Source organism: Aotus nancymaae, unplaced genomic scaffold (assembly GCF_030222135.1).
Source record: "Aotus nancymaae isolate 86718 unplaced genomic scaffold, 86718_ANA_hifiasm-v0.15.2.pri h1tg000057l, whole genome shotgun sequence".
NCBI classification, from domain to species: Eukaryota; Metazoa; Chordata; class Mammalia; order Primates; family Aotidae; genus Aotus; species Aotus nancymaae.
Window position 1 is genome coordinate 70842431 of NW_026988471.1, and position 16095 is coordinate 70858525.

Here is a 16095-nt window from a genome sequence, read left to right on the forward strand (position 1 = left end):
CATGCTGGGTATTGAAGAGTCAGTAGGAGTTCACTAGATGCATCCGAGTGGGCACAGATGGGAGGGCAGGGGAAGGAAACTCGTGTAATCAGCATACTATGTGGCAAGCACCTCAATGTTCTAGCTCGGTAATTTTCACAACAATCCCTTATAAGGTAAGTATTATTATGATGAAATTGAGGCAGACATGTTAAATGAATTTCCCAAGAGATTATTTTATTTTAGATGGAGTTTTGCTCTTATTACCCAGACTGGAGTGCAATGGCACGACCTTGGCTCACCGCAACCTCCACCTCCTGGGTTTAAGCATTTCTTCTGCTTCAGCCTCCCAAGTACCTGGGATTATAGTCACCCACCACTGTGTCTGGCTGATTTTTTTGTATTTTTAGTAAAGACAAGATTTCTCCATGTTGGTCAGGCTGATCTCAAATTCCTGACCTCAGGTGATCTGCCCACCTTGGCCTCCCAAAGTGCTGGGATTATAGGTGTGAGCCACCGTGCCTGGCCAGTTATTTTATTTTTTAGAGACAGGGTCATGCTTGTTGTCTAGGCTGGAGTGCAGCGGTACAATCACAGCTCACTGCAACCTCAAACTCCTGGTCTCAAGCAATCCTCCCACCTCAGCATCTCGAGTAGCTGGGACCACAGGCACATATACCACTACACCCGGCTAACTTTTTAAATTTTTTGTTGAGATGGGGCCCCACTGTGTTGCCCAGGTTAGTCTTGAATTCCTGGCCTCAGGTGATCCTCCAGTTTCAGCCTCCCAAACTACTGGGATTACAAGTGTGAGCCACCTCACAGGCCTCTAAGAAGTTCTTAAAATGCCGTACATGGAACCTGAGGGGATCCTCAAGACTCTGTGCAGGTCAGAAGGTCAAAACTCTCTTCACAGCAACATGAAGAGGCTATCTGCCTTTTTCACTGTGGGGACATTTGTACTGATGGTACAACAGCAATGGCAGGTAATGCTACTGGCACCTTAACTCTAACCAAGGCCTTGGCAGTCCGGGCACAGTGGTTCACGCCTGTAATCCCAGCACTTGGGAGGCTAATGTGGGCAGACCACCTGAGGTCAGGAGTTTGAGACCAGCTTGGCCAACATGGTAAAACTCTATCTCTACTAAAAATACAAAAGTTAGCCAAGTTAGGTGGTGGGCACCTGTAGTCCCAGCTACTCGGGAGGCTGAGCCATGAGAATCGCTTGAATCTGGGAAGTAGAGGTTGCAGTGAGCTGAGATTGCACCACTGTGCTCCAGCCTGGGCCACTGGAACGAGACTCTGTCTCAAGAAAAAAAGGCCTTGGTACGAAATCGTGCTTCTTGTGTTTTTTAGATTGCATGCGCTCGCAGTTAAAAATAAAAAGGCAGTTTCATTTAAGAGTGTCTTTGATGAAGTAGTAAAAGGATTAGTTTGAATCCTCCTGTACACATGTGGAGAATGTCCTGTACGAGGAAATGAGAAGAAGGAGAGAGCACCTTTGCTGCATATCACAAAATCATGATCGTCTCCAGGAAGGGCACAGGAGTCACTGTTGGAGTGACAAACTGAACTAGCCACTTTTTTCCCCCATGGAATACTGTTTTTACTTTAAAGAATGACTGACAAACTATAGTTATTTGGACCTGGGCATTTGGCAGATATTTTCTGAAAAGTGAAAGAGTGAGCCTGCCATTTCAAGGAAAACAGCTTGAAACATCACTTGTTGCCAATCAAAAAATTTGAGCTTTCAGGCAGAAATTGGAGTTTTAGAAAACTTTTAGAAGTAACTTCCAGCTTCCCAGTACTGAGAGTGTTACCTCCCAAAAAGCCAAAATTTGTTCACATGGTGAGTAACAAACGATTCTCCATGAGAATGCAGGTTTTGAACAACAGGAATTTTATTACTTGTCACAAGCAAGAGCACCAGGACAAAGCAGTGTCTCCCGAGGGAAAGTGACAGGAGAGTTTTATGGGGCAATGGAGAAGGAAGAGTGTGCATCCTCGCACGTAGAGGAGGGGTCCCTGTGGCACAGATGCAGTGAGTCATGGTGCCAGCATACAGGTTGCATGCTATGGTAATGAAGCTACCGGTCTCCCGGGGTGCAGGCTTTAAACATGGTCATGAGGAAAGTTCACTGGGGTTTATCTATAAGTTGCCGGGGACTGTCAGAAACTGGTTTTAGCCCACTAGGTGACCGCCTACTATACAGAGCTTGAAAAAAACAGGCTGTAAGACAGAAAGCTGTGAAGCAGGCAGATTGCTCAATCTTCCTACCTGTTTACTGAAGGCTGATGTTGACATTAATGAAGGAGTGCAATTTTTTGGTAGGGCATAGTGAAATATGTCAACATTTGAAAGATCTACATCACTGATTGAACAAAAATTTTCCAAATGACCAATGCAGCTATTACAGAATCATACGTGGGCGAATGATTCATTCAACGTGCAAGATAGAACAATGAATTTTAATGTAGCAGAGAACAAAATGTTCGTTGATCTGGTTTCAGATTTCACATTGCAACTTACTGTTAAGAAGTTAAGAACTACGACTTGTTGAATTTTGATGTAGTATCAAAGAAGGATATTCACAATTATCTGTAAGTGTATTAAAATATGCCTTCCTTTCCAACTACATATCTGGCCAGATTTTCTTCATAGACATCAACCAAAATGAGGAGTCTCACCAGTTTGAATGCTGAAGTATTAATAGATAGGAGAAACCAGCCAGGCATCAAAGAGATTTGCAAAAATCTAAAAGCGCCACTTCTCCTTTTCTGGGAATTTATAGTTTTTTTTTTTTGCTTGTTATAGATGTGCCACTTATATTAATATTTATTGGGCTTATTACTGTGATTTTAAAATTAATTACTAAATCATTATTTTTAAATGCTTCAGTTATAATTCCTAATGTAAAAATTCATAGATACAGGCCACCTAAATAAAAGCGCTTTGGCATCCCTCAATAATGTTTAAGGGTGACATTCTGTAACCAAAATTTGAACTGCTGCCCCAAAGACTCACAGAAGATAAGTGTTCTGTAGTGGTCTGTGATGTCAAATTTCATGATTTTTTCCATGATCAGTGATTTGTGGCAGGGGAGGGAGTTTGGGAGCTCACTCTCTCCCTGGGGGGAGGTTTATCACAATCTCTGGGGGAGTCACTAGACTGAGCAAATATTTACAAGATAACTGCCTTAGAATCTCCCCAGCCCCTCTCTGCCTCCCTCCCTCAGATGGTCTGTCCTTTGCTCCCTCGCACACATGCTCTCTCTCTGTCTCTGGCTCTCTGTCTCTGGCTCTCTGTCTCTGGCTCTCTCTCTCTCCCCACTCTTCTTCAAATCCTCCCTCACCCCTTGCCTGCCTCCTCAACCCCCTCTGCTTCCCTCCTCCTCTTCCCCAGGCTCTGAACCTGGCAGGGCGGGGGCCGACCACACAGGAGGCTGCACCTCTCCGGGCTGGATGGACACTGATGTGCTTGGCTCTAAAGCCTACTGGGGTTCCTGGGAGATGTTGTCAGAGGCTCGAGGGGCTTTCATGGTCCAGGCAGGACTCTCTGAAAGCTGAGCCATCCAGCTGGAGACCAAAGGCTTCTCACTGAGTCTTGCACAGTTCGGGTGGAATGAGGTGATCTTTAAGAGCCAACCCAAATACAAGCTCTGCGTCGGGCTGAACCGGTTGAATTGTCTGTTGGGTGCCCCATCGTTTCTGTTCCTGATGCTTACTGGAAAAGTCAGACAGAGTTAGCCCGGCCCCAGGTCACTGCAGAACAAGGCTTCATTAAACACCGTATCTTCTTCTTCGGGACCTTCAATACTCTTTTTCTGTGGATCAGTGTCTTCACGGAAGATGTGGGCTGGATTTAGTGGGAGCCCCTCACTCTGACCTGTGAGTTCATGTGGTGGGCCCTCAAGCAGGGAGCGCCGAAGCTCTGTCTACATTCCTTGTTTTGTGGATCATTCAGAGAGAGAAATGCACTTGCCAGCCCAGTAAAGGACCAGGGGCTGCAGTGCCTGCCTGTTTATCCCAGCCTATGGCTCTTCTATGGAAACAACCTCCCTGCTCACAGCTGTAGAGCCTGCCCTAGGAGGGGTCTCCTTGTGCATCTCCCTCGCCACCTTTCCTTCAAGCCTCACCTTCCCCACTGCACTGGGGACGTGTACTCACTCGCTCCTTCATGCCCATTGCTCCAGAGGAAGGGCTTCTGCCGTCCATCGTCTGGGGCACTGTGGGTCAGCTCTCAGTCATCAGAGTGTTAGTTCTTCTTGTTGTCTACCCCAAAGCCATTCTGCATTCCCTCAGCCAGCCCTCCCAGCCACACAGAGCTTCCTTGGGACAGCTTGCCTCAGACAGTCCCCTTCAAGGCCTTGGAGGGTGCAGTGGATTTTGTTTTAATGGAAGTAAAATTTGCATATCATTAAATTCCCCATTTTAACCACTTAAACATATGTAATGTATATGATTTTAGGTTGCAATGTTGTACAACCATAATCTAATTCCAGAACATTTTTATCACCTCAAAAAGAAACCCCACACCCATTAATCAATCACACCCATTCCCATCTGCCCTTTCCCTCCTCTTAGCCCCTGGAAACAACGAATCTGCTTTCTATCTCTCTGGATTTGCCTATCCTGGACATTTCTTATGGATGGAATCATATAATTTCTGGATGTAGATGTTGTTCAAAAGAGAAATGAAATGCTTTCTAGGAAGATTGTTCATTTTTAGAATTAGAAGGCTGGATGTGGTAGCTCACACTTGCAATCCCAGCACTTTGGGAGGCCAAGGTGGGAGGATCCCTTGAGGCCAGGAGTTTGAGACCAGACTGGGCAATGTAGCGAGACTACCATCTATACACACACACACACACACACACACACACACATGCACGCACACACACACCCCAGCTGGATCTAGTGGTGTGTGGCTGTGGTCCCATCTACTCAAGAGACTGAGGTGAGAGGACAGCTTGATCCCAGGAGTTTGAGGCTGCAGTGAGCTATGATCTCACCATCGCACTCCAGCCTGGGCAACGGAGTGAGATGCTGTCTCTAAAAAAAACTAGAATCAGAAATTTTATAATTAAAAAATATTTAAAAAGTCAGAAATAACAATAACAAACTCATTAAGGAGAGTCAGCCTGGGTACTTTCTTTTGAAAGCACGTTTCTGATGTCCCAGAGCTGAGAGGGAGAAGCCATGTGGTTGGCATTGGGCATTCACTGCAGACTGGTAGGATTATCGGGGAATCTGTGGTTTTGTAAGGTTTCCCTTGGTGACCAGGCTGAAGGATGGGTCTCAGGAGCTGAACCTAACTCAGTGGAAGGTGCAGGTGGGGTGTGTATCTTCACTCTCCCTCTTGTGTCTCTTGTAGGTGTGAAGAAGAGAACTAAAGTCATCAAGAACAGCGTGAACCCTGTGTGGAATGAGGTATGTTTTTCACCTTCCTTCCTTTTCTCTCTCTCTGCTGCTGTTGGGTCTTCAGGGACAAGTTAGGGGGCTTGTGGGGGAGGTGCCTTCTCAACACTGTCCTTGAGGTGGGGAGGGGCTGGTGGTCCAGCCTGCCAACAAAATCCTTCAGGCTCTGGGAACCTGGGAGGAGGGTTGGTGGTCTGGCCTACTAGGTAGATGGCGAGGAGCAAGACATTTGTCTCTGTTTTCCCCAGCTCTGGCCAGCCAGGTAAAGGGTGCTCAGGGGCTCTCTTGCCTGCCTGTTTCTCTCACACAGGCCGTCCATTTTCCCTGCCCAAAGCTCACCTTCTCCCCACAGCCCTCCTGGTGAGGCAGGTCCTCCTCTGGCTCCCACTGGCCTCTGTGTCCTCAAACAGCTCCCTGCATACATGGCTCCCAGGTGGTCCTTTGGGAGCCTTGCTGCCTTGTGTGGATGAGGTTTGATGCACACAGGAGCCTTTGCTCTGAGGAGGGTCATGGGGGCTTAGTCAACATGGCACTAACTCGTGCTACCCATTGGGTCCTGGCTCCTGGATGAACACAATAATCTTGGTCCTTGAGGATGCTTCAGGGTCACCTGGTGCTTTCCCAGCCACACTCCTGGCTTGGCTTCCTGGGGATGGGTTGAAATTTAGTTGAGAGAGGGGGCTGTGAGAGCCTACCCTCCTCTCTTCTGCTGCCTTCAGCTCTCACTGTCACCTCTGAAGTTCTGGAGCTGTGGTCTTCATCCATCCATCCATCCATCCATCCATCCATCCATCCTTCCTTCCTTCCATCCATCCATCCATCCATCCAGCCATCCTTCCTTCCTTTCCATCCATCCATCGATCCATCTGCCTATCCACTAGAATCATTCATGGATGCCTACTCAGTGCCCTGGGGGCACGAAGGTGTACCAGATACAGTCTCTTCTTCTGGAGGGCCATAGGTTAAGATGCCTTTTCTCTTTTTCTTCCAGGGCTTTGAATGGGACCTCAAGGGCATCCCCCTGGACCAGAGCTCTGAGCTTCATGTGGTGGTCAAAGACCATGAGACGATGGGGAGGAACAGGTGAGGTGGCCAGAGAGGGGTGCTCCATGGCTTGAAGGTGCAGGTAGGATTGTGGAGGATTCGGCCTGCAGAAGCCAGGTCCCAGGGAACTGGGGTTTCAATTAGCATTTATCAATGCTGGCCCGGTGATGGATGCTGGGAGAATCTGGCTGTGGCTTCAGGAACTCAGCCATGGGTACGGCTGAGCTGCCAGGCTGCAGGGGAGGGAAGATGGGCTGGGATCAGGTGTCCACGCATTTGCACAGACACTGTTTGCCTCAGGGAGCAGGAAGACTCGCTGCCTGCTGCTCCAGCCCAGAGGCTTCCAGAGGTGGGCTCTCTCTCCTGGCCCAGCCGAGGCTGGTGAGGGCAGAGCCCCCCTCCAGGAGGTAGGCAGGCAAAGTGAAGCTGCAGCTAGCAGGGAGCTTTCCAGGAAGCCTTATGGAAGCGGCAGGACTAGAGGTGAGATTTGTGGTTTAGGAATCAGACAGTAGTAATGGGTAACCTGGCTTGGGCACCTCCCCGGGCGGGGTTTCTGCTGAGTTTTTCATATACCTAGTGGCTGGGTTTCCTGTCAGGGGGAATAGCAGGAGCAAAGTTGTGGCAAAAGCAGGCTCCCGCTAGGCAGGCGATGAATCCCTCCTCTTGCCATTGAGCTCCTGGGCCTTGTAAACGGAGGCGGCGGGGTGGACAGGTTCAACCCAACCTGCAGACAGGTGGGCCTTGGACTGGGGCTGTGGGCGGACTGGGAGACACGGCACATGAAACTGCCCGTGATGAGCCTTGAATGTCCGGGTGGGAGTGCGGTGGTCCCTGCTGGGCATGAGAGGAGGCAGCTGTGTTAGATGCCAGCAGGAGTAGGGTCATGCTCCAAGCACCATTTACAGAGATCGAGGCCCAAGCACCAGGCATGGGCTTTCTGTTTTGTGACCTGCTTACAGGGGAGCCTTTGTTTGGGAACTGGGTCAGCGGCGGAGTCTGAGGCCTGGAAGCCTGGCAGTGTTGCCCTGGGGTGGGGCAGGAGGGACAGGGGAGGAGGAGAATTCAGGAACCTAGGGAAGGCCAATCAGGGTCTTGGGCTGCAAAACACCTGAAAAATGTGAAGTGTTAGAAACTCAGAAAAAAACCCAACTGCCACCTTCTCTCTGTGGCTGTGCTGGCTGTGGATGTGCGGTGTGGGGAGGGTGGGGCGCTTTCGCTGGGCCCCTCAAAGATGCGGCTGCAAGGTGTGGGGCCCAGGCCTGTGGTCCAGGCCATCTTGGGCCCATCTCTTCCGCTGCTGACCTCAGTCATCTCCACCTGCACGGGGTTGGGGGGTGGGGGGCGGGGCAACCTTCCAACACAGACACCGTGGAAGGCAAGGCAGCCGCTGACAAGCATGAATGGTGGACGCGCGGATCAGGGAGGGAGCCCGGACAGCGGCAGTCCTCTGAGGCTTCCTGGAGGAGAGGCCACTCAGACCGACTGCCAGGCAGGGGCAGGCTTTGAAAAGGTGAGAGGGGTGGGTATTCCAGTGTGTGGATGTGGCGGGCAGGGGGGCTCAGACTTACAGGTGGGACTCAGTCCCACCACACATGCAGCCCTGGGAGAGGTGGGCGGTGGGGAAGAATTAAGAAGGGGGCCTCTAATGGCAGGCTGAGGAGAGCAACAGCAAAATCACACAACTGGCACTTGCCAAAAGTTTGGCCGGGTGTCTGGCCCTGTGCTGTCTTGTATACAAGACCTTTTCTCATCAGTTAGGTACAACTATTTTAACTGTCACTGCTACAGATGGGGAAACTGAGCATCTGAGAGATTGGGCAACTTTCTTGAAGGCTAGGGATGGCAGAGCTGTGATTGAAGGGCGGGTTTTTGGGACATGCTCATATGATGTTCATAATCACTGACCCCCTGTGCTTCTCAGAGGCTCCTGTAAGCCCCGGGGTGGTGGTGTTCCCTTCTGGAAAGTTCAGTTCCCCTGACAATGCTGGAGTTGACAGAGTTTAGAGGGTCAAAGGCAGGACAGTAAGGTTACTGCAGGCCATGCGGAGGAAGCAGATGTTTCATTTTCATTATTTTATCCAGTATTTTTAAAGGCTCTGTGGAGAGATTTCCTTTTTTTTGAGATGAAGTCTTGCCCTGTGACCCAGGCTGGAGTGCAGTAGTGCGATCTCTGCTCACTGCAACCTCCACCTCCAAGGTTCAAGTGATTCTCCTGCCTCAGGCTCCCGAGTAGCTGGGATTATAGGTACCCACCACTACGCCTGGCTAATTTTTGTATTTTAGTAGAGACAGGGTTCCACCATGTTGGCCAGGCTGATCTCTAACTCCTGATCTCAGGTGATCTGCCTGCCTCAGCCTCAGAGTGTTGAGATTACAAGTGTGAGCTAGAGATTTCCTTTTTAAAAACTTTTAAAATTATTATGGTTAGATAATAGTTATATATATCTATGGGGTACACACGATGTTTGGATACAGGCATAATGGATAATGATCCAGTAAAGGTAATTGGAGTATCCATCACCACAAACATTTGTCATTTCTTGTGTTAGCAACATTCCAATTCTACTCTTTTAGTTGTTTGAAAATATACAATAGATTATTGTTGTCTGTAGTCACCCTATTGTGCCAGGGAGTACTAGATCTCATTCATTCCATCTAACTGTGTTTTTGTACTCATTAACCACCTTGCTGCGTCCCCCTCTCCCTGCTACCCTTCCCAGCCTCTGGATTCTACTCTATCTCCATAAATTCACTTTTTTTAAAAAAAATTAGCCCTCTGTAGGGAGATTTCTAAGACCACAAAGGCAACATGAGAGCTGTGAACATGTTTTTGATCAATTCAAGGGGGAGGCTAGCCCTCAGGGTGACAGTAGATGAGGGCCACACATGGGCTGTTCCGGCCCTGTGGGACATATGTCATATGGGGAATGGGATGCTTCGAACCTTGGGGCCCTCCCTTTGGCTCCTGTGGGTGCCCTCTAGCTCCTAGGGGCAGCTGGCTCCCTAAAAACCAGTGCTCCATGTGAGCAGTTCACTGCAGGGCCATGTGCCAGAAATCAGGTCCTCAAACATCAGTTTGCAGGACAGTTCACCAACCTCACCAATTTACCAGAAACACTTTTCTTATAACATTTAAATGTAACTTTTGATTTTTCCAAACATTTATCTCAGTTTCAGATTTATAGCAATTAAAAATTATCTTAGTTATAATTAACTAGATTTAAATGTGCACCTACATTCATGAACACTTGAGGACTCTCAGAATATGTCAAAATAACACTGTCATGGGAGGAAATGATAGAATTTTGGCTTCCTGGCCAGGTGTGGTGGCTCACACCTGTAATCCCAGCACTTTGGGAGGCTGAGGCCAGTAGATCACATGAAGTCAGGAGTTCGAGACCAGCCTGGCCAGCATAGTGAAACCCCTCTCTACTCAAGATAAAAAAATTAGCTGGGGGTTGTGGTGGGTGCCTGTAATCCCAGCTACTCTGGAAGCTGAGACAGGAGAATCGCTTGAACCCAGGAAGTGGAGGTTGCAGTGAGCCGAGATCACTGGCTTTGTACCAGGAGAACATGGGATGTGGGGCCTCCTCAGCCATTTGCAGGCAGGTGCAATGCCTTGGGGAAGGGAGCGCAGGCACCTGCAAGGTAATTCTGTCACCCCCACCCCGTGATCAGATGGCAAAGTCCTTCCACTCTTCACATGCATATGAGAAAACAACCAAAGACAAGAAGCAATACAAATTCTAAAAGTGCAAAAAGAAAACCATACCAGAGAGTGACAGGAACAACCACGTGACATTTTAAATGTTGAAAGAAAAGGAAAAACCTTCAGGGAATCCAGTTCAATGAGCATTTTATTTATTTATTTATTTATTTAATTTTATTTTTGAGATGGAGTCTTACTCTGTCGCCCAGGCTGGAGTGCAGTGGTACGATCTTGGCTCACTGCAACCTCCGCCTCCTGGGTTCAAGTGATTCTCCCATTTGAACCTCCCAAAGTGCTGGGATTACAGGTGTGAGCCACTGCACCCAGCCCTTCAATGAGCATTTTAAGTTGAAGACCTTCTCACTGCCCCCCAGTCCTGCCTGTTGGGTCAGGAAGCAAACAGGGACTCAAGTGTTAGGTGGCTGTGCCTTGAAACTGTCAGGCCTCTCCAGTTGGTGGGTTCCAGTGAGGGTTGATTCCTGGAGTCATCATGCAGCCACCGCTTTCGTTTGTGGGAGTCCGGGGCGTGTCTTCTGTGAGCTCATCTGCTGTCCTCCCTCGTCCTCTTCCAAGTGAGGGGATCACAGCCCTCTGAATCCGTTAATCCTTCAGTCCCCCTCCATCTCGCCTCCCCTCCCTTTTCCCAACTGCCACCCTCTGGCTCGCTCTGCTTCTGGATTTCCCCTCAAGCCTCCCTCATGCTTTACAGCATCGCACTCACACCTCTGTCTCTGCATCTCCTGCTTTGCTTCTTTCCCTTCCTGTACCCCTCCTTTTATTCTTCCTCTTCTCCTTCTCTTCCCTCTCCTCCATCCTCACCATCCTCACTGCCAGTGTCCTCTCTTTTCCTATGGCTCCTGGGGCATTTCTGGGTTTTCCCTGATGATCACTGGCAGTTTAGGGGTGCCCTTGTTAAACCAGACTGGTCTGCTGGCCAAGAGTGGAATCTGGGAAAACCGTTCATGCCTCGGGAAGGGAATCTCCATCTGGGAACTGTCTCCAGTGTGCTCAGAACCCCATTAACCCATGAGAGGGGCAGCCCTAAGCCCGAGGACCCCTGAACCAACTTCAGGGATGGATCGACTTTATCTGGCTAAAATCAGGTTTCAAATGTACATAAAAGGAAGCTCCACTCCTTATTCTGGAAGACACTTAGGCAAACCTAGCGGGAGGTCCTGGGATCCTGTTCCAGGCTGCGCTTGACAATTTCCTGTTTACTGGGGGCTTCTCAGAGAGAAGCTGAAGGGGAGATTGTCCAGCTCCCTGACCAGGTGTTTTGGCCCCTGGGATGTTCAGCCCAGGGGTTCCCAATTCAGGTCACACAATAGAATTACCTGGGCAGCTTTTACACACACCCATGCCTGGGCCCTGGCCGAGGTTCTGATTTAATTGGTTTAGGGGAGAGTCTAAGCAGCATCACCCGCTCTCCAGGTGGTGGTGTTTTCGCTGGGCAGCCTGGTCTGAGAGCCACTGACCTGGACTCTAGACCAGCGCTGCCCACTAGAACTTTCTGAGATAATGGAAATCTTGTCTCTCTGTTGACTGGTGTGACTGAGAAATCGAATCTTAACTTGTATTTAATATTAATGACTGAGATTTAATTGACTACATGTGGCTAGTGGCTACCATGTTGGGCAGAGCTTTAGATTTTTAGAACAGTGTTTCTACCCTGGCTGCATCTAAAAATGACCTGGGAGCTTAAAAAAAAAATGTCTGAACTCCGCACCAAACTGATTTAGTAAGAACTTCTGGAGAGGGCTGCATGAGTCAGCACTTTTGGAAACCACCTAGGATAGCTGAGCGGGGGGTGGGCAGTGTGCACTCAGGGTGGAGAACTCACTGTGTTAGAGAGATGCTGGCACTTTTTTTGTTGTTGTTTAGACAGAGTCTTGCTCTGTTGCCCAGGATGGAATGCAGTGGCATGATCTTGGGTCACTGCAACCTCTGCCTCATGGCTTCAAGTGATTCTCCTGTCTCAACCTCCCGAGTAGCTGGGATTACAGGCACCTGCCATCTCACCAGCTAATTTTCGTATTTGTAGTAGAGACAGGGTTTCGCCATGTTGGTCAGTCTGGTCTCGAACTCCTGACCTCATGTGATCCGCCTACCTTGGCTTCCCAAAGTGTTGGGATTACAGGCGTGAGCCACTGCATCTGGTCTAATGCTGGCACTTCTGAAAGAAATTGCTCTCAATTTTTCCACGGATTAGCCAAGAAATAAATAGAAATGGTCTTTCTTGTAATTGTTTATGTATATAATTATTGGCAAAATAATCACCATCAATAATAATGGCTGAAATTGCACATGGTAAAATTGTTAAAGAACCAAAAAACAGAAGAATCCAGCTGGTAACCACAAACACTGACCTGAGAAACTGGACTTAGTAGAAATAATTCCATAAAAGAAAACTCAAAATGGCAAGGAACATTTGATAAAATTTGATGTCAACCAAAAAATAATTAAAAAAATCTGTAAGCCAAATTTGTATTGGGAAATTTAAACAGAGATTAATTGTTCCCAATGAAAAGAATTTGGTAAAATGAAAATAAAGATGGCAAAAAAGAAAAACACTTTAATTGCTCTGTATGCAAAACGTATCAACATTAAACTGGCTTCACTTAATTTGTTCTGAAAAAATGCCTTCTCAGTGGAAATTAATTACTGTAGGTGTATTTTATATTTAAATGTTTGGTAAATATGAACATAGAAGCAAAAATCTCCATGGGGTCAAAACATCCACCTGGCACAGCACCAGGGTCAAAATGATGCTCACCTTGACCGTGGTGACTCATCAACCTCAGGCCTAACCGGGCCCCAAGACAGAGACCTAGATGCAACAAGGAAACATACAAACACTCTGTTAAATGAGGTGTTCTCAAATACCACAGGTGACACCTTATATTAAAGCATAAAGCATCAATCATCGTTTCTCTGAGATACAAACTTGAGTGGGCTCCCTGTGTTTTTCCTGGTCACTCTACCCTCCAGCCTGACCACGCTCCCAGCCTACCTGCTTTAATCAAGTGGTACAGGAGGAGGTCTAGTCAGGAGGCACAGGATTGCCTTTAAAGAAGCTCTCTTGGCTGGGTGTGGTGGCTCACACCTGTAATCCCAGCACTTTGGGAGGCCAGGGTTGGTGGATCACAAGGTCAAGAGATTGAGACCATGCTGGCCAACATGGTGAAACCTCATCTCTACTAAAAATACAAAAATTAGCTGGGAGTGGTGGCGCGTGCCTGTAATCCCAGCTACTTGGGAGGCTGATGCATGAGAATTACTTGAACCGGATAGGTGGAGATTGCAGTGAGCCAAGATGGCGCCGCTGCATTCCAGTATGGGCAACAGAGCAAGACTTTGTCTAAAAAAAAAAGAAGCTCTCTTTTAGGTGGTCACAGTGGCATTTTCTTTGGAATAGTGTGATTTGCTCTGTACCTTTTAGTGATCTGGTGACTCTGCAAAGTGGGCACTGAGGGGCCTCTCACCTGCACACAGATGCCTTTCTGTTCACCCTTCCCCAAGGTCTGAGCATGAATCACGGTACCTGCAACTGGCAGGGAGCCCAGGAGACAGCCCGAGAACCTTCCTGAGCACCAATGCTCCTTCTCTTCCTTCCTCCTTCAGCTGCTCCTCCCCCCACGCCCACATTGAGCTGGGTGACCTAGCCCGGTGCAATAAGCATGGACTTTGAGAAAAGCCAGGGTCTAGTTGCAACACTGTGTGGCCTTGGGCAAGTCACTACACTCCACGAGCCTTGCTTCCTTCCGTTCTTAGGGAGTATTGAATCAAGGGACCTGCCACAGTGGGATGCTCCCTAAATGAATGTTAGTTCTGCTCTGCTGCCTTGCCCCTACCCCGTGTGCGTCCTTCTGCTGCCACCACTGCTCAAGTCCCACTGACCCAGCCCTCTCCTGCCAAATGCTGCTCTCAGCCAGCTATTGGTTGAAAAAGCTCCAAATTATACGAATGCGTAGGTGGCAGCCTGTGGCTTCATGGTTCGCGCTATTTTAGGAATTGGGAGATGGGCTTTATGGCCCAGACTCTGCTTAGAATAAAGGGAAGTGTTAGTGGTAGGTGTCCAGCCATTACAGTAGGTTATGAGGAGGTATTTTAGGAATGGTGTGTCTTCCTGACATAGGACCATCTCTGAGCCTGGCCTTGGTGCCACTGGGGCAGAGGTGAGGGTGGCCTGATGCATCCGGTGGCAATGAGCTTCATCTGTTGAGGGAATGTGGAGGTTTCCAGGAACATGCTCTTAGTTCTTCAGGGTGGCCATGCATGGGAGATGACAGAGGCACCTGGGGAGGGGGCCTGGCCAGTTGGGGCCTGTCGCCCACACCTGGAGTGTGCTGATGGGATTGAGGGGCTCTGTACTGGGAGGAGCAGGTATTCTAATTCCCCAGGCCATCCCTCAGAGCTCGGCAGGGCAGGGGACGTGGAATGAGAATGAGGGCCAGGGGCTTTGCTCAGGGACCCCACTGTCAGCAGAGCCCTGTCCTGGCACTGTCTGCCACCTGGACCTCTCTGAACCTGTTTCCTCAACAAGACAATGGCAAAAGCAGTCCCTATGTTGCAAAGGTGTTGTGAAATTTAAATAATATAATGCGTGTGTGTCAAATGCCTGCTCAGTGCTTGGAATACTGAAGGTGCAGTATATGGGGGCTGTTGGGAGCAGGATCTATATAGATGCACTCGCGTAAACCACACGAACACGTGAACACTCTGTGCCTGCCCTGGATGGACATACATTAGTGCCTGAGTGTGCACTAACGTAGCATACATATGCGTACAAGCATTCTTTTATTTAAAACAATGAAAAAATGCCACAAAAGTCTAAAATACCTAAGTAATTTTTATAAGTATAGAAATGAGCTCCATTCTTAAAGAGTTATAAAGGAAAAAGTCCAAGTTCTCCTACCTTCTACCCATGCATTTCTCCTCTTTTCTCCAAAGGTGCCCATTGTCGACGATTTTGTGCATATCTTTCTTTTTTTAGTTTTTTTTGGAGATGGAGTGTCACTTTTGTTGCCCAGGCTGGAGTGCAGTGGCTCAATCTCAGCTCACTGCAACCTCCTCCTCCCAGGTTCAAGCTATTCTCCTGTCTCAGCTTCTGGAGTAGCTGGGATTACAGGTGCCTGCCATCACTCACGCCCAGCTGATTTTTGTATTTGTAGTAGAGACGGGGTTTCACCATGTTTGCCAGGCTGGTCTCAAACTCCTGATCTCAGGTCATCCACCTGCCTTGGCCTCCCAAAGTGCTGGGATTACAGGCGAGAGCCACTGCGCACGGCCTGGTGCATATCTTTCTTGGCTTTTCCTACGTTATCTACAGGCATCTGTTTATACACGTGCATATATATCTACTTATACGAAAATGGAATTATGCTATATGTATTGGTCCACACTTTGCTTTTATCGCTTCATAACTGACTCTTTCCCAGATCAGTCCATCACATTTTTAAATGGTTGTGTGGTATTCCGCAGTATGTGTGCATCATAATTTACCCTACTGTACTCTCATTGACTGATACTTAGTTTCTTCCCAATGTCTTGCTCTCGAATGATTATCCGGTGAACATCTTTATCCAAATATTTTTATGTTCTTATGCTATTTTTTCTTTAGGATACGTCATTAGAAGTGGGATTACTAGATCAAAAGGTATAAGCAAGTAACATTTTTGTAGATTTTGCCAAATTGCTTTTCAAAAATGTTGTCCTAACTAATGTCCACCAACAATGCAATAAAGTGCCTGCCAATTTATTTTTGCTAGTATGAGGGACCAAAAATAGTATCTTGTAATTTGCATTTCCAAGCTGCGCATCTCTTCTGTGCTGATTGCCATTTCTGTTTCTTCTTTTGTGATTGCCAGTCCTTACATTTTGGGTTGCTTGTCTTTTTCTTTTTAATCACGATAATCTCCTATGTTTGGAATATTATTAGGAATACT

The 16095-nt window shown here is 48.1% G+C and overlaps 1 protein-coding gene across 17 annotated transcripts in view; it reads left to right on the forward strand.

Annotated features, from left to right (window-relative positions):
* Positions 1-16095, forward strand: part of DYSF (dysferlin) — a 235298-nt gene that overhangs the window by 22171 nt on the left and 197032 nt on the right. For 16 of the 17 annotated variants that reach the window (XM_012475624.3, XM_012475622.3, XM_012475629.3 and 13 more), the window contains exons 2-3: positions 5354-5409; positions 6389-6480. In XM_012475624.3, the coding sequence (XP_012331047.2) occupies positions 5354-5409; positions 6389-6480 (148 nt within the window). Of the gene's footprint in view, positions 1-5353; positions 5410-6388; positions 6481-7787; positions 7952-16095 lie in introns of those variants that run through there. The other variant, XM_012475636.2, reaches the window with a different exon arrangement.